This window comes from Phascolarctos cinereus, unplaced genomic scaffold, assembly GCF_003287225.1.
Source record: "Phascolarctos cinereus isolate Bilbo 61053 unplaced genomic scaffold, phaCin_HiC Scaffold_4;HRSCAF=312, whole genome shotgun sequence".
In the NCBI taxonomy this organism is placed as follows: Eukaryota; Metazoa; Chordata; class Mammalia; order Diprotodontia; family Phascolarctidae; genus Phascolarctos; species Phascolarctos cinereus.
Window position 1 is genome coordinate 181990277 of NW_027555847.1, and position 23825 is coordinate 182014101.

Consider the following 23825-nt stretch of genomic DNA (forward strand, 5'->3'; position numbering starts at 1 on the left):
GTTACACAGCTAGTAAGTGTCTGAGGCTGAATTTGAACTTACAAAGATGAGTGTTCCTGACTTCAGGTCTTGTGCTCTATCCACTGTGCAACCCAGATGCCCCTATTGACCCAGACAACTCTCTAAAACGCTTAAATTGCAGAGGTGGTATCGGTCTGCATTGGGAGGGGAAGTTACTCATCAGGAATTCCTTTGCCAAAGATGTTACAGGTCTGGTCCAAAAACTTAAGAAAGAATGAAGATAAAATACTGGAACCAGATGAAAAAATCACTAGCAATGTAAACTATGCTTGGCAAAAGAAAAACTTAAAGCATAGTTATACTTTGTCTCTTACATTAAAGCTTCAGGGCTTTAGAGATTTAATCTTCTCCATCTAAGCTCAAAGCTGTTACCAAGGCATTTGGGAGACGCTGAGAACATTAATTGAAATTAAAAGGAAAGTGAATAACAAAAAAGGACATTGACAAACAACATAACAATGTCGATTTAGTTTAAGATGAACTCAAATGTGTTTTGTTGCTATTGTTTTCTGTAGTCATTATGTATTGTATATTGTGTATAGTGTATGCCATATCCTTGTGGGTATCTGGGAAAAGACTAAGCAGATTATGTATTATTTCTGCATCATTTAAATATAGGCAAAAAATCATGTGTATATGGTGTGTGTATAATAGGAATTTAGCATTATTGAATGCTGGCAATATTCTATACTATGGAATATGTATACTTTTGCTAAATACAACTTTATTCTTTTAATGATACCTTATGTCTCCCTATTCATTACTGCAAGAAAAAAAGAACTGTGAACAGCTCTATAATTTTCTTCTATGGGTAACAATGTGCAATGTTAATGCTTTCAGATAATATGTCCTCCTGCATGTGGTTATCAAGGTAGCAATATCACTAAATGTAAATACTAGCATACATTCCTTTATATGGTAGATGTGCTCTTAAATAGTTTCACATAAGACAATTTTTGAAAATTGAATCATTTAAAGTGCAATAGAGCATTCCATTACTTAAGAGAATTCTATAGTGAATCTTCTGTGAAAATTGTACTCCTTTTTTCAAACTTAATTTTTTTTTCAATTAACAAAAATCAATTTTCTCTCTCTCTTTCTTCCCTCTGATTATAGGAGTGCAGGTGGTGAGGGGGAGAACCTTTGTTAACAAAAAAAAAGAAGGCATGTGTATTCAAGAAAAACAAAGTCCCTCGTTGTCTGTGTCTAAAAAATATACATTTCAATCTGCACCCAGAGCTGCATCACCTCTTTGTTAGAAGGGGGATTCCTACCATGCTTCTTGATGCAGACTTTGGAATTGTAACTGGTAAAGACTTTTCTTTGTTTTTTGTTTGTTTTTGCAAGGCAATAGGGGTTAAGAGACTTGCCCAGGGTCACACAGCTAGTAAGTGTCAAGTGTCTAAATCCAAATTTGAACTTAGATCCTCCTGACTCCAGGGTTAGTGCTCCACCACCTAGCTGCTCCTAAAGACTTTTTTTAAAGTGAAAAGATATCTCCTTAACTTATCGTTTTATGTTAGGATTAAAAAAAGATAGATGTTCTTAAAATGGAGTTTATATTATGTAGCAAATTAGAAGAACCCAAGTCTACCACATTTAGCCAACCTTAATTTTCCCTTTTCTTTCTTTCTTGCTAGGCAATAGGGTTAAGTAACTTGCCCAGGGTCACACAGCTAGTAAGTGTCAAGTGTCTGAGATTGAATTTGAACTCAAGCCCTCCTGACTCGAGGGTGGTGCTCTATCCACTGTGCCAAGTAGCTGCCCCCAACCTTAATTTTCAAGATGAATCAAATGAGGAAAGGAAAGAGAAGACCAAGCAACCTCCTTATTTGTTCATTTTTTTTTAAAGTAAGGAAGTGGGAAGAAGGCTTCTGAGAAATAAAAAGAGCAAGAACATTTTCTCCAGTGATGTCTAGCTTGTGGTTTTCAAGGCCATGCCATATATGATCCTTTTGGCATCCCTTATTTGTTTACTGTGTGGACATAATGAGAATGCAGAAAGGTGAAACATATTATATGGGGCATATGGCTACCTGTCACAGTAGTAGGTAGAACTAAATACAGAAGTGTATAGGTAAATGTTTAACCACCGTCTGGGTGGGTGGGGGAGCCCAATATACACATGACACACTTTTAAGTTAAATCTTCATTATTAACATTTTCTCCATCACTTTCTTAAGTCTAAGACAATCAGAAAAATAATAAATCAAGACCTGATTTGTAGCATTTGCTACAAGATGTAAATGATTACAATGAAAATTTAACAGTTGGCTCTCCCAAAGATTGAGGTGGTCTCAACACACTACCAATTTAAAAGTCTCTGAGCCCCATGCTTCAGGTCATTAATATGGATTATGCCCTATACAGCATACATGCCAGTGTTTGTTCAGGAGGCAATCAGAAATTCCTTTTGTATCAATCACATCAATTTAATTGTTGAGAATGAAGTATATATAGCCTGTTGATTATTCAAAATGTGTTGACTTCACAAAAGCAGTCTCATAAACAGTTTAATCAACTTTGTACAAAAGTGCATGGTTGTAGACCTAGTGCTAGTTATTGATCAGTTATGGTTAATTAAGTCAGTAAAAATTCCATTATTTAGCAGTCTGAATTATCAAGAATTGTGAGGTTTATTCTGTTATAGGAACATTACAAGTGGAACTCCTGGTTTTAGTTCAGCAAGCTCACAGATGATTCTTACCTTCCATTTCAGCAGTTTTAATGAAAGAGAATGTACTTTCACAAAACTGGGTTGATGCAAGCCACTCAGTTTGCAATGCATTGCCTACAGTTTGACCACAAAAGTTAGAAACTTCATTCAGGTGGTTAGGCCCTAAGAGCTTATTAGTGCATATGTGCTGGCTAATTGAGTAATGTTTTAAATTTTATAATAATAACAAATTGGATGGGGGAGAGGGAGAACAGGCTAAATTACATCTGGGAAGTTATGCAGTACTTTTAATAATCCTAAACTTCTCCCAGAAGCAAAAATCCACTTTTTAACACAGTATTATTCTGCTCATGTTATTTAGCTATGAATAATGGAATGCCACAACCTCCAACAATCCAAAATTGGAGGTGGCCCATGTGGCAATGGAGAGATATATGGAAGGCTTAAGTGGGTTGCAGCATATTTGCCAGTGATAATTTATATGTAAGAAATGGCACAAAAGATATCATTTAAGAGATGTATGATCAGAAAAGGAGGTGGATTGGTCATGTAACAAAACCATGGGATAATAAATCAATGACATATGCCTTGCTGGTGTCTACATAAAAATCCCTCAGGAAGGCCTCTGGTACTTTGCAGGATTTATGGAAATGCAGGACAAGAGTCCCAAAGCATAGGAAGCTAATGAATGGATAGGTTGTGATATGCACACATAGGTTGGAAGGAGCACTCATAATCAATGAAATCACAAATCCTGTTTTGTACTGAAGAATAATAATCAAGACAACACTTCACATTTATAAAATACACACACACAGACACACACACACATATAACACATTTGTATAATGCTTCAAGTTTTATGAATTGCTTTGTAACAGCTCTCTGAAGAGTGATAGCTCTCTGAAGCTGAGGCGGAGTGGTATGACACTCGGTCACACACAACTAACAGGATCTGAGCCTGGACCTGAACCCGTGCTCTCTGAATCCAAGTCTAGTGCTTTTCTTACTATAGTAGGATGCTGAAAAATCTTATAGAAGCTACACAGGTGCTTTGGCCAAGCAGCTTGGCTGTAGTCCAGGGGAGTGTGCAGCAGTGATTCTATAACATTCTACAGTAGTTTGCCAGCATTTCCACATTAGTCTTACAGACATTTCTGGGGGGGGGGGAGAAGAGGAGTAGCAGTACTCCCTTTTGACCCATTTATTTTCCATAAAATCTCATTTCATGGGTAAGTTTGGTGTCCTGTGAACACCTAATGGCTCTGGTAAAGAGATCAAATAAATTACAAACTGCTTCTCAGGAAGTCTTATGTCTTCAGATTCCTTTGTATTCCTCACAGTATATTATAGGATATTAGAGGATAATCATACGATCATAGTGCTAGGTTTTAGAACTCATAAAACTAATTCTATCATTTTTTTTTAGGTTGTAGGATTTAGAGCTGGATGCTTAGAAATCTTCCAATGTAGGGATTCTTAATGTGAGGTCCATGAATTTGTTTTTCATGTATTTTGATAACTGTATTTCAGTACAGTTAGTTTCCTTTGTAATGCTATGTATTGCTTCTGAGAAGGGGTTCAGAGACTTCTCCAGATGGCCAAAGGGGTCCATGACACAAAAATGGTTAAGAACCCCTGTTTTAGTCCAGCCACATTTTATATTTGAAGTAAAGCACACCTCCCTCTCAGTATATTAGACAAGATGGACCAACTCCCACAAAAGGAGAATACAAACCAATTTGCTCCTTTATTTTGTGGTAAGGTTCCAGTTGGGATGGGAAGCCTGACCTTTGATTTCATAATTTATTGCAACTCTCAGTGTGGAAACTCCTTTCAATGATGTAAATCTGCAAACTAGTCTTTTTAAAAACTTGATGATTATCTAATCTGCTGTTTTAATATCACTTTCATTTCTTTATATATCCCCCTTTGCCCTTGAGTAGTATTTCAACTTACTTATATCCCTGGCTTCCTTCAAATCTCAACTAAAATCCTACCTTCAGCAAGAAGAGTTTCCCAATCCTCCTCAATCTTAGTGCCTTCCCTATGAGATTATCTCCACTTTATCCTGCATATCTTGTTTATACATAATTGTTTGAATATTGTCTTCTCCATTTGATTGTGAATTTCTTTCCTGAGAGCAGGGACTGTTATTATTTACTTTTGTATCCCCAGACTTAGTACAATGTCTAGTACATATCAGATACTTAATAAATGCTAGTTGACTTAAGTGAGCCATCTTTTCTAACAAAAAAAAAAAGAAAAAAAAGGTGAACACATCAAATGAGTCTGACAGCAATGCAATGTTTCATATCCATGGTTCCCCACCTCTGAAATGAAAGGAGAGAGGTGCATTTTTTTTTTCATTTCTTCCATAACCAGTAGTCTTGAGAGTGGTGTGATGGCACAGTGGATAGATAGAGCATTAAACTGGGAAGAAGGATGAAGAGTTCAAATTTGACTCAGACACTTTCTAGTTAGGTGAGCTGGACAAATCATTTGACCTCTGTTTGCCATGGTTTTCTCATCTGTAAAATGGGGATAATAATAGCCATCTACTTCCTAGGGTTGTTGTGAAGATTAAATGAAATAATAATCATGAAGCGCTTAGCACAGTGGACGTCATTCTCAAAGACGACCAAAATGACATCACTATGGTAGAGTCCAGTTTCAGTGTGTCCAAATATGGCTGATCAGAGTGATACAAGCGTGGAATGTTCTACCACAGGTAGAGTACAGATATTCCATGTGAACATTTGGGTGGATTCTCTAAATTTTCGCATCTTGCATTTCTTATGAGCTATTTAAATTCTATTTTGCTCAGAGAGTTAGAACCTTCTCTGAGGTGGGCATGCTATGCTGAGCGGTCCTGTGCTAGTTACATAGCTAACAATCCCACAAACAATCCCAAAGTTCTTAAGAGAGACCTTGAAAGGGTCCTCGTATTGCTTCCTATGGCCACCATGTGAATGCTTGCCCTGTGTGCTATATAAATGTTTGTTATTATTATTATTATTATTATTATTATTATTAAAACTTAGTTCAATTCAGTAAACATTTATCAAAAGCCAACTATGTGCTTGGCAAAGTGCTAAACGCTGGGGATGCAACAAAAGGCAAAAGACAGTTCCTGCCCTCAAGGACCTTATAATCTAATGGTGACTAAGTGATTTGCCTATGACCACACAGCTAGTATATGTCAGAGGCAGGCTCTGTTAATGTGGTATCCTTTCCATTTCTTCCTTAACTGGACCCTTCTCAAAACAAATTTTCTCATCTCCCTTAGCCAGCCTTCCTGGGTGTGCAAAGCTCCTGCCCTAACCTTTTCCCCCAGTGGCCCATCTGCTGCGTGGTCCTTAGGGACATGTAATTCTGTGCGTCCTGGGCACACTCCAGTTCCTGGATCCTCACAACAACCCACTTCTCTTCCCCTCCCTAGTTGCCGTGGAGACGAAGAGACGCTGCTCTGAGAACAAGGGGTTCCCTAGCTAGTCTATGAAGAGGAGAGGTGGGGAACGAAAGAACACCCTGGTCAGGTCTCGCCTCTGACCAAAACAAGCCATGGCGACCCCCATCAGCCGCGGGTACTTGGAGCTGGGACCCACAGACGTCCTGGAGCGCAAAGGTTCCCTCACCCTCCGCTCCCGCCACGTGAAGTACTCGAAGCCGGTCCTGATGTATCGCTGGTAGGGACCCTTTCCCCCTAACCCGCTAACCCCGGGGGATGGGGAGAAAGACCTGGCCTCTCAAGTCCGAGTGGGAGCTGCCCTCCCCTTCCCGCAGCCTGGATGGACGCTCCACCTGTAGTCGCCTCGCACCCTCTGCAGGACATTTGTAGAATCACAGAACCTCAGAATTGGAAGGGACCTCTAGGGTCAATTCAATTCAGTTTCATCCCCTCCACTCCCCTCTTCCCTTCTTCCTTCCTCTTTCCCCTCTCCTCCATTCCCTTTTCCTATTAAAAGCTTCCCCACCTCTCTACAGGACAGGTAGAATAGAACAGTGAAAAGAGTTCTAGATTTGGAGTCTAAGAACTTGTTTCATTCACAGGTTCTTCTTATTACCTTTGCGGCATTAGGCAAGTCAATCACTTTTTCAGTCTCATCTGTAAAATGAAGTGGAGTTGGACTAACTCTTATGTCCTTTCCAGCTCTGATACTAATTGGTTTCAGAGACTTTCAGAGTTGAAGGAACCTTCATGGTTTTCTTCAGTGGTTCCACTCAACAAGCATTTATTAAATTCCTCACATAAATCAAGTACAGTAATAATAACACATTTTATATCCCTTTGAGGTTATAGGACAAATTCCTGTGAGCCCTTTCTTCATATCCTTGTGTTCCAAGGCATGTTCCTTAACCTCTCAGTGCTCTAGGCAGTTCTCTAAGACTATGAATTTCAAGAAGATGCATATGGCACTGGTGGAAGGGTAGAAGTTGCCAGTCTAGACAACTGACTTGAAGAGAAGGTGCTTACCTTTATTAGTAGAGGCAATTTCCTCTTGGGGAATTACATTGTATCAGTGAAATCACTGATCCAATCCTATGGTCTCTCCATTCCTCATAGCAAGAGTGAAGATGGGGATGGTGTCAGTGTTATTATCTTTGTTTTACTGGAAGAAGAATATGAAGCTAATGATGGTTGAGTAATTTGCTGAAGGTGATACAATTAGTAAGTGACATTTCTGGAATCTGAATCTGGGTTTCTTAACTCTAGATCCAGCACTATTGACATAGTTCCTAGTCTCAAGGAGTTCACAGCCTAGAGTGGGGGTTTTGAGATAAAACAAATACACAGTACACAAAGAAGCATGATAAAAGACCGAATGTGATGAAGGCAAAGGAGAGATCCAGAGTGACCAAAGAAAATCCAAGGAAGGAGTGGTCCTTTCAGATGGAGATGGGGAAGAGGCAGAGGGATTTGGGAAGGTGTCAAGGAGGATGTAAATAATAATAATAGCTAGTGTTTATATAGTATTTTATGGTCTGCAAAGAGCTTTACAAATATTTCATTTCATCCTCACCACAACCCAGACAGGTAGGTGCTATTATTATCTCCATTTTAAAGATAAGGAAACTGAGATAACCAAAGATTAAGTGACTTGTCCAGATCATACAGCTGGTATCATACAGGTTGGATTTGAACTCAGGTCTGCCTGTTTCCAGGTACTATATTCTTCCTCAATCTTAGTTCTTCCTTTTACGATTATCTCCATTTTATTTTGTACAGCTATTTTGTACGTAGTTATTTGCATGTTTCTTTCCCATTATACTGTAAGGTCCTGTAGAGGAGGGACTGTTTTTTGCCTTTCTTTGTATCTCTAGTGCTTTACCCAGTGCCTGGCCCTAGTAGCTGCTTAATAAATGCTTGTTGACTGGACTTGAGTGAAATATCTTTTATAACAAATAATTAAAAAAAAAGAAAGGTGGAAAAAAGCAGTCCAGCAAAATGAACTGTCACACCAATTGGGTCTGCCTGATTCCAGATCCATTTCTACTACTGAACTATCTAGCTAATGCCTGAGGTAAGCTTTAGAGGAAGAGAGGATGTCAGTAGGCAAAAATGCAGAAGGGAATGGATTTCAGTTATGGACATGCCAGTAAACTAATATAGGAGATTGCTGTTCGATTAGTCTCAGAACAAGGTGACTGTTTTCCTGAGCCATGTATTCTTTTCACTACCCCAGGCTATTAATATGAAACAGGTGAGGTTAAGTGAATGACAGATGATCACAATCTTGAATGAGTAGGTGCCATTTGGAGGACCAGGCAGGTGCCTCAAACATTTTCCATGGAATACTGTGTGTTGATCTGCCCTGAAGTCATCAGCCCCATGTTTCCAGAGGCTTGCTGACCTCCTTAGGATAATCAGATCATAGATTTAGAACTGGGAGGAGCTTAGAGATGCCAGTCCAACGTTTTCATTTTTTGCTGAAGAGGAAATCAAGATGATCAAAGTGAAATGACTTGCCTAAGGTCCATACAAAATATAGTCTGAACTCAGGACTTCAGACCTGAAATCCAATACTCTTTCAACTAATTATGACTGACAAAGTTAATCTTCCTACCATCCAGATATAACCACGTCACCCCACCACCCTGCTCCCAAACCTTCAATTCTTTCTCCCTCCACCCTGCTTTGGCTTCTTGAATAAACTATAAACTCCTTAAACTGGAACCACAGTCCTACACCAGTCTACCTTTCCAGCTTTGTAATTCTACTCCCCTTTTTAGATTCTATGTTTCAATCAAACTGCATTACTAATTATTTCTGATCTTGCCATGCCTTTTCCTGCCTCTAGGCATCCAACCGCACTGTGTCTTAAGCCCAAAGCCCATGCTAGTTGTTGGGAAGTCTTTGCTCATGCCCCCAATTGTCAGGGCTTTTTCTTTCCTCAGTATCTTCTGTACTATTTTACCTGTGGTATCCCACAATAGAATGTAAAGTGTTTGAAGGATTTTTTTAGTTCGTATTTCCAGCACCTTGGGCAGTGTCTTGCCTATTACACATTCCTTCTGTTTCTCCTCCAATATGTGAAGTGTCCTTCTTGTCCTTTAAGGTTCAGTTCAGGAATTAACTCCTCCACAAAGTCTTCCCTGATGGTCCAAGTGAAAGGGATTTCTCTTAGTTCCAATTTTCTTAAAATAATTTTTTCTGCCTTTAGGATGATAGGGTTTTTCATTCAAGACCTTAGAGATCATCTTTGGTTTGTGACTGGGACTTTAAAATTCATTTGGTCCAACCTGTTCAATTTACAGAAGATGAAACTGAAGGCTAGTGAATTGTGACCTAAAGTCACACTAGAACTGTGATTTGAACCCAGTACCTCTGATCCAAATCCAGTGCTTTTTATTTTGCTTTGTATTATTATTTGTGTGTGTATGCATACACATTTGTACAATGTATTCATATACATATATAGACATACGTACATTTATGTACTACATATATAAAATATGTTGTACATGTTTTCATATATGTATGTACATATATATATATAAAGTGGTATATTATATCTATATTTATGTCTGGACATAGATATCGTATGTCTCATTTAGATTGTAAGCATCTTCAGGGCAAGGACTGCATTAGTTTTTTATCTTTGTATCTCCAGAATTTAGCAAAACCCTTTGCTAAATAGTAGGTAGTAGGTATTTGATGTTTATCAGAATTGAATTTGTTGAATCCTAAATCTTTTCCCAATCTTACAATCCTCCTTTATCCTGTAGGATATTTAACACTTCCCCTTTCCTACTCTTCTCCCTATAGAAACGAATAATTCTAAAGATAAGCAGAAAATCAAGTATGATACTGTTTGTTTTCTTCCTTGTACTGAAGCAGATCTTAAAGTCTGGGAATTAGACACACCATAAGCAAAACTCAGACATAGCTTATTCTTAGTGCCTTGGCTTCTTTTTTCTTTCCCATTTCTTATCCCTTTTCCTCTGCTTCACTTTGTCCTCATTTTCCAGATAAAGCTTCTTTCCCTCTGTCCAAATCTGTACTCATAAAAGGATGTTTAAATTGATTTGTAAGGAGGTAAATATGTATTACATATATGTTACATATTTATACATGTTTAACATGTTACATATTCCAGGGGCATTTACATTTTAATAGAGGACAAAGAAATTAACCTCAAAATTTGGAATTTCAGGCAGCAGGAGTTATGAGGGATAGGATTTTTTTTTGGAGGGGTGAATTAATTTGTTGTTGTTCAGTCATTTTCAGCTGTGCCTGCCTTTTTATGAGCCCATTTTAGGGTTTTCTTGACAAAGGTACTGGAGTGGTTTGTCATTTCATTCTCTAGTTCATTTTACAGATGAGGAACTAAGGCAAACAAGATGAAGTGACTTGCCCAGGGTCACATAGCTGGTAAGAGTCTGAGGCTAGATTTGAACTCAGAAAGATGAGTCTTTCTGATTTCAGCCCAGCACTCTATTCTTTACTGCTCCACCTAGCAACTCTAGAAACCTGAAATCATATTTTGTAGGATACTGCCTCTTCATAAAATTGGCTCTTAATAAGAGGTTAGAAATTTAAGCATTTTTAAGAGGAAGTGAAGGTCATATCAACTTCCAGGACTCCCATTACCTTTAGGTGGATTACATAGTTGCCTTTGGATGCAATTTGAAAGATGTACCCCAAACTACTTCCTTCACCAATGGGACTATAGCACTTGAAGTTCCATTAGAAATTCCATTATTTGGCATAATGATACCTTTAACGATAAGATTGCTGCTACTTTAAAATAGATTTTTTTTTCTCTTTGGCACATTATTATTTAGTGAAAGTATAAGAAAGTAAAAACAGCTCAGACAGTCCAGGGCACAAGGAGAAACTTCCTCTTGTGCCTAAGTATCCTCTTATAGATAAACAATCTTCTTTAAGATTGATTGGACTTATCTTTGAAGGGAGTTCCTCCCATTAAAACTCATAGGCACATCAAGTCTATCAGAGGAGTGGACCATTTCTGGAGTTCCCTGTTAAAGTGTCAATACCTTTAAAAAGGGGAGGGTTAATATTAATATCAAATCTGAGAGAAGGAGTAAAAGGAGAAATAAGGAAACCCAACATGAGGCGTTGGGTCCCTGGGAGAAGGAAAAGAGTAAAAATATTGAAGAAAGGAGAGATGAGAGGGCATAAAGGATCTATTTCATTTATTTTTATAATTGTAACTGTAGCCCTGGGTTCTGCTCACCTTTTAAAAATTCTTTAGCTCAAAAATTTTCTGAACTCTCCCTTTAATTTGACTCCTTGCCCGACCTCCTGCCTCCAAATCCTCATTTCTAGCTTGATAATATAAAATAAAACATCTCTGTTTTTATAGCAGGAAGATTGCTACCACTTTTGTTTTTTAGGCAATTGGGGTTAAGTGACTTGTCCAGGGTCACACAGCTAGTGTGTATCAAGTGTTTAGTCTGAGGCCAGATTTGAACTCAGGTCCTCCTGATTTCAGGGCCGGTGCTCTATCCACTGTGACACCTAGCTGCCCCAATTGCTACTACTTTCCATTGCATTATTCCACATTACTTAGATTACATCAGCAAATGAAAAGTGAGGTGATCAATTGAAGTAGTAGTCTAGATTATTTAAGCCACAGAAAAACTTTATCAGTTTCACTATCTGGACATTTTAATTGAAAAAATGTTGCTTTATCTAGATTTATGTGAGTCACATTTTAGGTATAGGTACTACTACTACTAAATAGTTTAGGAGATGAAATGGTTGAAAAGGTTACTTTTGTTTTAGAAGGAAAGTTCACAAGTATTCATAAACAGCTTTTTCTCAGCACTTCCTACTAACTCTTTTCTGCTTGGGAACTAAAAGGTAAGAGGCTATGTGGATTTTGAATACAGTGCAGTAAGGGGAGAAAGAATGTCTTATTATAAGTACTGAGAGTGACTCACTGCGTGACCTCAAGCAAGTCATTCAAAGTCTTTTGGTAACTGATTTATTTGCTATGAAATTGAGAAAATAGAAATATTACTGTTGGGCAATATAATCAAAGCTTACAGGGGGAAAATAAAATTATGGCATGGTTCTATTTCATCATTATTATTACCATTAACCTGATCTGCCGTAGTATCCCTACTTTGCTTCATCTCCTGTGTTCAAACTTTGATGCTGTCTTTGCCTCTTTCCTCTGAGTTACTTCTGATAGTCAATCAATTAACAAGTTTATTTATGCCACCTCCACAATATCTTTCATATATGTCCCTTTTTATATTTCCACCGTTACTCCCTTAGTTCAGCCCTTTGTTACCAGTCTCTTGGCTTTTTGCAGTGAATAACTTTCTAACAGATCATCATGCCTCCAATCTGTCCCATTGCCAATCCATTCTTTCTATAGTTGCCAGACTTATCTTCCTTATGCATACCTCTCTTCTGGTAAAACTGTCAGTGGCTCCCATTTATGAAACAGGTATACTTTACATTGGCTAGTCTTCTGTAAAATGGTACCATCCAACCCTTCTAATCTCATTTCATATTATTCCCTGACTGGACCATTCGCTGTCCCCAGAACATACCCCATGAATTTGTTTTTTTTCCCCTTTTAGTTTGATAACTATTTCAGCATAATTGGTTTACTTTATTAATGTTATATGTTTTATATATATTTAAAAATACTATGCTGATCTGGGATTCACTAGACTGCCAAAGTGGGTTATGACACCAAAAAGGTTAAGAGCCACAGTCTTACAGGATGTCTTTATCTTCTTGGTTGGTGATAACTTTTCTTTGTGCTTAAACCCCTCATGGATTTCAATGCCTTTCATGTACTTATCATGTATTATTTTGCAATATGGTGATTTTGTGTGTCATATCTCCCTAGTAGACTGTAAACTCCATGAGGGCAGAGGCTGTGTTTTATTTAAACTTTGTATTTCTCACAGCTCCTAGCATATTGCTTGGTGCACTGTGGGGGCTTAATTAACATTTATTGATTTGAATATTTTACAGAACACTCAGTGTGAATGGAAAATCCTGGAAAAAAACAAGATTAGATTATTAGGAGAGAGACAGACAGACAGATAGATACAGAGATAGAGATATAGGGAGTCATGGAACTTGAACATTTGGGATTCCCAGGGATAGAGAAAGAAGTTTCGGCATTAAGATAATTCGGCATTAAGATAATTTTATAAAGACATTAGGTTAGAAAAGTTTTATGTTTGTAAATATAACACTTAGACTCCCTCTTTTTTGTGTGGACCTTTCCAAAGCTACATGGTGCTCCAGATGCTACATGAAGGTAGTCATTCTTTTGGGATGGCTTTAGAATGAGGGAGAGAAGCAAGAAAAAGGGAAAATTAAAAGAATGGTAGAAATAGCTCCTATCTTCCCACTCTGCTGTTGTCAGCTTTTTTCCCCTACCCCCCCATCCCATTACCATGCAGCATTAAAGAAGTGTATATGTAATTGGCATAGGTTTATCTCTATTTCTTTTTATTCTGTTCCCTAACAGCAAACTCATCCTTCCTAAGAAGCTTCTGATTCTTTTAGATCTTTAAACATTCCAAGTGTTTTATAATGTTTTCTCCTTCAATGTCGTATAAAAGAAGATCACAACAATTTTATATTTCTGTATTACAAAGGAGAACACTGAATTAGAAAGCTTAAATAATTGATTCGGTAGTCATCACTATGGCTGAATTCGAATTTAATTTAAGCTGTCCTACAGGTCCTCTCTTTTTAATCCGCAAGACTATATGGCATCTCTTATAGCCTTTTTTTTTTTGCAAATAGAGTCTAGAGCTACTATCTCAGTCCTTCTACCAATGCAGATCTCCGTATCTGCAAAGCTGTAAATTTGGTGAGATAATGGAACAGTAATACAGCAGTTGCATTTGGAAAAAAATGATGAAATTTGTTTCCAAGCAGCTGGTGGTGAGATGTCATTTTGGCAATAAGATAGAGCCAATAATGTGGGTATATCCTTCTCAGTAGAGCTGGTTATTTTCATGTTGGCAAAATGGGTATTATCCCTATTTAGAATTTGTTAACAGCTACTAGTAAACTGAGCATAAATAACATAAATAGTCCAGATATGTACATGGAAAATTAGAAAGCAGAGAAAGAAGACACTATTTCACACTAATGCTGTTATTCAGTAACTATTAGTGCTTTTCTTTTTTTTCTCTAGGAATCTGCATGGCTTCTCTTTATACAGGGTATCCAAAAAGTCTTAGTTTTAATCTTTAATTCAAAAATATAAATGTTACAAGCTTAGAAAAAAACATCTGAGAGGTAAATTATTTAAAATTTTAGAATACTGATATATTTAGTGGATATTCTTCCTTTGTGAAAACTTTAATCAGCTGCTGATCAGTGACTGAAAGGATTGCATTTGTCACCCTAGCCTTAAGATTATCCAAAGAATGAGGTTTTGATGCATGACAGTTTTGTTGGGATAAGAAAAAGTCTAAGGGAGATAGATTTGATGACTGAGGTGGCTGAGCCAGAGGACCTTCTCTACTGATTCACTTGTCTATCCAGAAACTGTCACACATATAATACATAATGATAAGGTGTCTTGTCTTATTAAAATAAAACATTTATTATTGAAAATTCTCAAAGCTAGCCAAAATGGCAGGGTAGACGTGGGAACTCAGCTGAACTTTCCCAATATTCCTCTCCAAATAACTTTAAAATAATACCTCAAATTCTGGAACAGCAGAGCCAACAAAAGGTTGGGGGTTGGGGACAGAGACACTTTTCTAGCTCAAGACAACTCATGAGGTCAGCAGGAAAGGTTTGTGACATTGTGATGGTGGTTGTCCCAGACTGCAGCATATGCTGCTGCAATACCAGCAGCAGACCTTGGAGGCAGCTGCAACAGAGGCCACTTGGGAACTCTCAGCCCACAGATAATAAGAGAGTCAGACAACTGGTTAGAAAGAGATTATAGGGGATCCTTTGCTTATGCTGAGCTCAGGACCCTGTTGCATTGCCCATGAGCAGTTCTGGGTCACAGTTCCATGGTGAATAGGTACACCAATGTTTGTGGCTACACAGGACCAGGGGCCCTGGCCACAGTTCCAGGGTGGAGAAGAGTACTTGTGGTCACTCACAAGGGAGTAGTGCTTGTAGTTGAAGGAGAGCAGTTCTAGGGCCAAGAAGAACACTACACTTCCAGCTGCAGGGGAACAAGTTCCCTTCTTATGACTAGGAGAGCAGTGACCATACTTCTCCCTTGATCATATCACCTTGGAAACACTGAAAACTTATAGAATCCCAGAACTAGCTTTGAAAACAGCCCCAGGAAAAACCTGAAGCTTGGGACAGTGTCCACTCTACTCTGGGAGCAGAGCCCCACTTTAACAAAGAGTTAAAAGTCAAGAAAGAGGCTGGAAAAAATGAGCAAACAACAACAAAAAGAACCTGACCTTAAAAAGCTGCTATGGTGACAGGGAAAATCATGACACAAACTCAGAAGAAGACAGTGATGTCAAAATAGCTACAAGCAAAGCCTCAAAGGAAAAAAAATGTGAATTAGACACAAACCTAGCAAGAATTCTTGGGAGCTCAAAAAGGACTTTATTTTATTTTTTGGCTAGGCAGTGGGGTTGAGTGACTTGCCCAGGGTCACACAGCTAGTAAGTGTTATGTGTCTGAGGTCGGATTTGAACTCAGGTCCTCCTGAATCCAGGGCCAGTGCTCTATCCATTGCACCACCTAGCTGCCCCTCAAAAAGGATTTTAAAAATCAAATGAGAGATGCATAGAAAAAATTGGGAAGAGAAATGAGAATGATACAAGAAAATTATGAAAAGAGAGTCAACAGCTTGGTAAAAGAGACATAAAAAATACTGAATAAAATAACACCTCAAGAAACAGAATTGGCCAAATGCTGAAGAAGCACAAAAATGCACTGAAGAGTAGAATTCCTTAAAAAGCAGAATTGGGCAAATGGAAAAAGAGATACAAAAATGCACTGAAGAAAAGAACTCCTTAAAAAGTAGAATTGGTCTAATGGAAAAAGAGGCAAAAATGCTCACAGAAGAAAATAATTCCTTAAAAATTAGAATTGAGCAAGTAGAAACTAATGACCCTATGAGACATCAAGAAACAATAAAAAAAAATCAAAACAATGAAAAAACAGAAGAAAATGTAAGATTCATTGGAAAAACAATTGATCTAGAAAACAGATCCAGGAGAGATAGTTTAAGAATTATTGGACTACCTGAAAGCTCTAATCAAAAGAAGAGTCTAGATATCATATTTCAAAAAATTATCAAGGAAGACTGCCCTGATATCATAGAAGCAGAAAGTAAAATAGAAGTTGAAAGAATCCACCAATAACTTCCTGAAAGAGATCCCAAAATAAAAATTCCAGGAATATTATAGCCAAATTTCAGAGATCCCAGGTCAAGGAGAAAATATTGCAAGTAGCCGGAAAGAAACAATTCAAGTATCATGGAGCCACAGTCAGGATCACATAAGATTTAGCAGCTTCCATGTTAAAGGAGCAGAGCACTTAGAATATAATATTCCAAAGAGCAAGGGAGCTAGGATTACAACCAAGATAATATACCCCCCCCAAAAAAAACTGAATATAATCCTTCAGAAGAAAAAAATGGAAATTTAATAGTATAGAGGACTTTCAAGCATTCCTGATGAAAAGACCAGAGCTGAATAGAAAATCTGATTTGCAAATAGATTTAAGAGAAGTATGAAATGGTAAACATGAAAGAAAAATCATGAAGGATTCAATAAAGTTAAATTGTTTACATCCCTATAGGAAGATGCTACTATCTCCTAAGAACTTTGTAATTGTTAGGGCAGTTAAAAGGAATATACATAGGCAGAGGGCATGAGTGTGAGTTGACTATAATAAGATGATTTCAAAAAAGTAAAATTAAGGGGTGAGAAGGAGGGATGCACTAGGAGAAGGGGGAAGGGAGAGCAAAAATAGAGAAAATTATCTTACATGAAAGAGGTACAAAAGGAAGAGCTTTACTGGGAAGGGAAAAATGGGAGGGGCAATGCTTGAACCTTACTCTCATCAGAATTGGCTCAAAGAGAATAACATACACACTCAATTAGAAATTTACCTTACTCAACAGAGAAGTAGAAGAAGAGGATGGAGGGTGGGGCTGATAGAAGGGGGAATAGATTGGAGGAGGAAGTTATCAGAAGCAAAATAGACTTTTGAGGAGGGATGGGGTAAAATGAGGGAAATAGAAGGATAAATAGAAATGGGATGGAGGGAAATAAATATAAAGCAGTCATGACTGTAAAATGTGAATGGGACGAACTCATCCATAAAATGGAAATTGATAGTAGCTGAATGGATTAGAGACAAGAATGCAACAATATGTGGTTTATAAGAGACACACTTGAAGCAGAGTGACACATACAGAGTAAAAATAAGGGGCTGGAGTAGAATCTATTATGCTTCAGCTGAGGTAAAAAAAAAAGCAGAGGTAGCAATTATGGTCTTAGAGAAAGCAAGAACAAAAATAGACCCAATTAAAAGAAATAAGCAGGGAAACTACATTTTGCTGAAAGATGCCATAGACAATGAAGTAATATAAATACTAAACATACACTAAATGGCATAGCTTCCAAATTCTTAAAGGAAAACCTAAATGAGTTAAATGAGGAAAAAATAGATGGTAAAACTATACCAGCAGGAGACCTCAACTTTTTCCTCTCAGAACCAGATAAATCAAACCATAAAATATATGAGAAAAATTTTAGAAAAGTCAGATATTATAGGCCTTTGGAGAAAATTGAATGGGAATAGAAAGGTGTATACCTTTTTTTCTCAGTTGTACATGGGACCTTCACAAAAAATACCATGTATAAGGCATAAATAATCTCACAACAAAATGCAGAAAAGCAGAAATATTAAATGTATCCTTTACAGACCATAAGGCAATGAAATTACATTCAATAAAGGGCCTTGGAAATGAAGATAAAAATGAATTGAAAATTAAATAATCTAATCCTAAAGAATGGGTCAAAGAGCAAATATTAGAAACAATAGTTTCATTAAAGACAATGACAACAATAAGGCAACATACCAGAATTAATGGGAAGCAGCCAAAGCAGTACTTAGGGGAAAATTTGTATCTCTGAATACTTATATCATTAAAATAGAGAAAGAGCAGATCAATGAATTAAGCATGCAATTTAAAAAAAAAAAACTAGAAAAAAATAAATAAAAAATCCTCAATTAAACACCAAATTGGAAATCCTAAAATTCAAAAGACAGATTAATAAAATTGAAATTAAGAAAACCACTAAACTAATAAATAAAACTAGGAGCTGGTTTTGTGGGGGGGGGGAGCCCAATGCAATAGCTAAACCATTGCTTAATTTGATTTTTAAAAGAGAATGGAAAAAATTACCACTATCAAATATGAAAAGGATGAGTATACCATCAATGAAGATGAAATTAAAGCAATTATTAGGAGCTATTTTGCCCAATTATATGCCAATAAATCTCACACTCAAAGTGAAGTAGATGAATATTTACTGAAATATAAAATGCTCAGATTAATAGAAGAGGAAATAGAATACTTAAATAACCCATCTTAGAAAAAGAAATTGAACAAACCATCAGTGAGCTCCCTAAGAAAAAGTTCCCAAGACCAGTTGGATTCACAAGTGAGTTCTAACAAACATTTAAAGAACAATTAATCCCAGTATTACACAAACTGTTTGGAAAAATAGGCAAAGAAGAAGTCTCACCAATTTTTTTTTAATGACACAGATGTGGTGCTGATACCTAAAGCAGAAAGAGCAACAACGGAAGAAGAAAAGTATAGACCAATTTCCATAATGAGTATTGATGAAAATTTTAAAGTAAAATACTAGCAAGGATACTACAGCAATAACTCACAGAGATCTTTATGATAATTAGGAAACTATTAGCATAATTGATCAACAAAATTGATATGATCATCTCAATAGATGCAGAAAAATGACAAAATACAACACTCATTCTTATTAAAAACACTGGAAAACAGGAATAAATGGAACTTTCCTTAAAATGATAAGTAGTAACTATCAAAAAACATCAGCAAGCATTATCTGTACATGCCTTCCCAGTAAGATCAGGAATGAGGCAAGAATACCTATTAGCATCATTATTATTCAATATTGTACTAGAAGTGCTAGCTATAGCAATAAGAAAAAGAGATTGAAGGACTTAGAATAGGTAAAGAGGAAACAAAACTATCACTCTTTGAAGATGATATGATGGTATAGTAAGAGAACTCTAGAGAATCAACTGAAAGACTAGTTGAAACAGTGAACAACTTCAGCAGAGTTGCAGGCTATAAAATAAATCCACATAAGCCATCAGCATTTCTATATATTACCAACAAAGTCTAGTAGGAAGAGATAGAAAGAGAAATTCCTTTAAAATAACTACAGACGATATAAAATACTTTGGAATTCTATCTGCCAAGACAAACCCAGGAACCATATGAACACAATTACAAAACACATCACACAAATAAAGAGAGATCTAAACAATTAGAGAAATATTAATTACTTGTGGATAGGCTGAGCCAATATAATAAAAGAGACAATTCTACCTAAATGAATTTACTTATTCAATGCCATATCAATTAAACTACAAAAAATTATAGAGTGCAAGTGTATTGACCTGAGATATTTCTCGAGACCCTATTATGTGCATAACAGTATGTATGGTTAGCAGCTCATTTGAATATTTGATCAAGTGAATAATCAGTTGACTGAATTGGTTGATAATATGTAATTCGTAATCAAGAAAAAAAAATTTCCACTAACCTCAGTACATGAACAAATTATATTCTGAATTTAATTCAGGACAATAGTAGCACATGCCCCCAGGCTGTCAAGTTCTTTACCTTGCTGCTAGAGTAATTGTCCTAGCTCTTGGCCACATTGCTTCACTGCTTAAAAACCTTTATTAGATCCCCATTGCTTACCAAATAAAATACCTCTTAGTCTGGCATCGAAGGCCCTTCCCTGTCTTTCTCTGGTCTACCTTTCTAGCTTTGTCAAAAACCAGTAGTGCTTCACGTAGTGCTTAGCACATAATAAGTGCTTAATAAAATCCTTTTTCATTCATTTGTTCGTTTGTCTGTTCATTCATTCATATACTCTTGAATTCCAGTCAATCCAGTTGCTTGTACTTTCCTGATTGTATACTGCTGACCTTTTCTGATTTTGTGTATTTATATGTGCTACTTCTCTTGATTGGACTGGCTTATTTTTAACATCTTTCCCTGTTGAAATCCACCCCTTTCCCAAGGCTCATCTCATGAGCTTCCTCTTTCATGTTGTTTTCAGTCATGTCTGACTCTTCATGACCCCATTTGGGGTTTTCTTGGCAAAAATACTGGAGTGGTTTGCCATTTCCTTTTCTAGCTCATTTTACAGATAAAGAAACTGATGCAAACAGGGTTAAATGACTTGCCCAGGGTCTCAAATGTCTGAGGCCTGATTTGAACTGAGGAAGATGAGTATTCTGGCTCCAGGGTCTATCAACTGTGCCATTAGCTGCCTGGCTTCTTTCATGAGGCCAACCCTTATCTGTCCAGTTAGAAATTGTTTCTTCCTACATGAGGATGTATTGATTCCCTTGAACTATAAGAGCCTTCACCACCAAATTACCTCACTTTTATTTTGTATATACTTATACATTTACATGTCGCCTCCTCTAACAAAACACAAATTCCTTGGGGGCAGGGAATGTTTCATTTTTATCATTGTAGGCATACACATGGAAAATTAGAGAGCTGAGAGAGGACTTTTCTTTCACATCAATGTAATTTTTTAGTAGCTGTTGCTTCCATTCTTTTTTTCCCCCCTAGGAAACAGTGGTCTCTCTTTTTGTAGGAGGTAGATAATTTTATACAAAACATATTATTGGAACATAACAGAAGCATAATAAATGCTTGTTAATTGATGCATGGCTTGTTTCTTGCATCTCTCACATCACTCTATTTGACTTTCTCCAGGGCACCAAGGATCATAGATTCAGAACTGGATTTAATACGTATTGTACTATTGAAATATTAGTCTTCTTACTAGTCCGTGTTTTTGTAACTTTTTGAGACTTATAAAGTTCCTTCTTCAGAACAACCTGGCGAGGTTATATTAACATTCCTATTTAGGAAACTGAGGTACATATAAGTTAAGTAATTTGCCCATGGTTACATGGTTGGCAAGTGGCAAAGTCAGGATTCAAACTGTGGCCTTTGATTCCTGTACTCTTTTCACTAGATCGGGAACTGTGACTTTTCCTTTTTGTGTTCTCAGTGCCTAATATAGTACGTTGAGTGTAGTAAGAATTCATAAATGTTTGTTGAATCTAATACAATTTGTTATTCTTCTGCATTCATTAAGCATATTTAAAAAAACACATGTGAACACACATTACTGACACATATAAAGCAGCTAAGGGGTTGTTATGCCAGGATGGCCATTTAGATTGACTTTAAGCAAATGAAAAGGCTTTTCTGGAGAACTATCTGACTGATTACTAGGCTATAGAAAAGGATGCCACCCCTACCCCTACTGATTCTCACACTAATAGACTCTATCTTGCAAGGTTGTTGTGAGGATCAAATTTGGTAATATTTGTAAAAAACACTTAGTACAGTACCAGGCAATAGTAGGTGCCATATAATACCTTATTCCTCTTCCAACGTCTGGTGATTTTATTAAGCATCTCTCTCACAAACTATTGTTGTGGTAAATGCAATCATCACCATGGCTTTTTTGTAGACTGAGTGAAGAAGAACCTTTCCTAAAGGCTTTTTTCCTCTTTATTCTGATGATGTAATGATAACATTCAGGGATGTTGAGTTTTATCTCTTGAAGGATCCCATATCCTCATTTTTCCTGTTCCTTTCCATGGTTAAACCTATACTCGATTATGTGTGATGATAACTTTAAGTAGAAAGATCTCATATGGATCTCCATGGAGACAATTCATACCCTAGTCTCCATGGTGACATTTACGGAGGCTTACAGACCAAATTTAACTTTATGTATTTGAGATTTTATATGTTTTTGTTTGCCCAGTTCAACAGCCTAAGTATCATAATATTTTCTATAACATAAAGGAAATGGAAAGATAAAGGGGAAGGAAGAAAAGAAGTAAAATATAGTGATAATTGTATCATACCTTTTATTTTTTCTAGTTTTTCCACATGAAATTATCCATAAGGTGGCAGTGGATTAGAATCAAAGAAGAAAGGTCACATTTTATGTTACTTCTAGACTTCTGTCATACCTTATTATAAGTCATACTTATTTAATGTTATATTACACTCATAGTGAAATCAAAGATGTGTGGAATATGTCCAAGATGCCAGTGGCTCAGACCACTAGGGTACCATTTACTGCACTGTAGGACCTTGAATTTTAACATGTGTAGCATCATTTTGTCTATATTAAGCCAAAGTTTTCTCCAGAGATTATGATCTTTAGTATTAAATGGAAATATTTTGACTCTTTTAGGTCACAAGATAGATAAAAACACTTAAGTGCTTATGTGTCAGGCACTGTGCTTAGAGTTAGAGACACAAATGCCATTAAACAAAAGTCCTTACCATCAAAGAGGAAGCACGGCTAGTGCCCTTCCAGAAATTATGTGAGTCACCAATCAGGAAAATGGGTCCAGAAGGGAGGAGGATTCTCCAGGTCATAAAGGCAGTTGTGGAGGAAGAGAGGTAGTATATAGTATAGTAACACCTAACATATTTAGAACTCAGATATTTGTATACCTAGCCCTAACTCTAACCTAAAGGCAAAAGACCTCTGAATGACCATATTTGGTATGATAAACTTCCTACACTCATGTGCTTTGTACATAGCCAGAACCTCAAAACCTGTTTCTTATGTTCACACAGTTCTAACAAGCTTGATTGTCTGACTTCCCTGCCCATGACAGATTAGAAGCAACACAGTAAGAAGGAGTAACCACACACAGAAGCACACATACACACACAACCAAAAAACAATAACAGAAAAATATAAGTGACAGTTAATAGAATTAGTAGTCCTACAGTAAAAGAAGGAACAGAAAACCTATAAAAAGCAGATATAAGAATAAAAAATCAAAGTAGCCTGGGATCATTTTATACATAGCTCAATGGGCTCTGTGTATATAATAACATAGGAATGGATTAATTGCAATTTAAAAAATTGTTAAGCACCTACTGTATACAGAACTCTATATAAGGTGGTGGGAGAAATATAAACTTCAGATAAGATATAATTCCTGTCCTTAATGGAGTTTATATATAGGCTGGGGGTGGGGGAGGAAGGAATTAGGCATAGCTAATGACAATAAGTATGACTCTGAAATTGTCAAGAAATAGCTGAATTATATTCCGCATATTTTATTTATGAAGGCCGAGAACCATAGAGTACGTTTTTGGGGAAAGATTTCAAGACAGTTAAAAAGTCTTTTGGTGCTTAACCCTCAGCTGTTCAGAACAACCGATTCCCCAAAGTTGAAGCATCCTCCATTAAAGTACTATTTGGATACCTAATCATAGTGTGGCTGTTTTCTCAAAGCCTAGCAGAGACCTGGCAGACCCACTCAGGCTGGAAAACCTTTAAATATGGGCCCAGTGACATATTGCATATGCGTATTGTCCAAAGATGA

At 36.9% G+C, this 23825-nt stretch overlaps 1 protein-coding gene across 1 annotated transcript in view; it reads left to right on the top strand.

Annotated features, from left to right (window-relative positions):
* CFAP95 (cilia and flagella associated protein 95) overlaps positions 1-23825 on the top strand; it is a 113417-nt gene that overhangs the window by 32979 nt on the left and 56613 nt on the right. Inside the window, exons 2-4 of the mRNA XM_021001800.2 lie at positions 1138-1330; positions 5268-5429; positions 6141-6387. Coding sequence (XP_020857459.1) covers positions 6263-6387 — 125 coding nt within the window. The 5' untranslated portion in view covers positions 1138-1330; positions 5268-5429; positions 6141-6262. The remainder of the gene's footprint in view (positions 1-1137; positions 1331-5267; positions 5430-6140; positions 6388-23825) is intronic.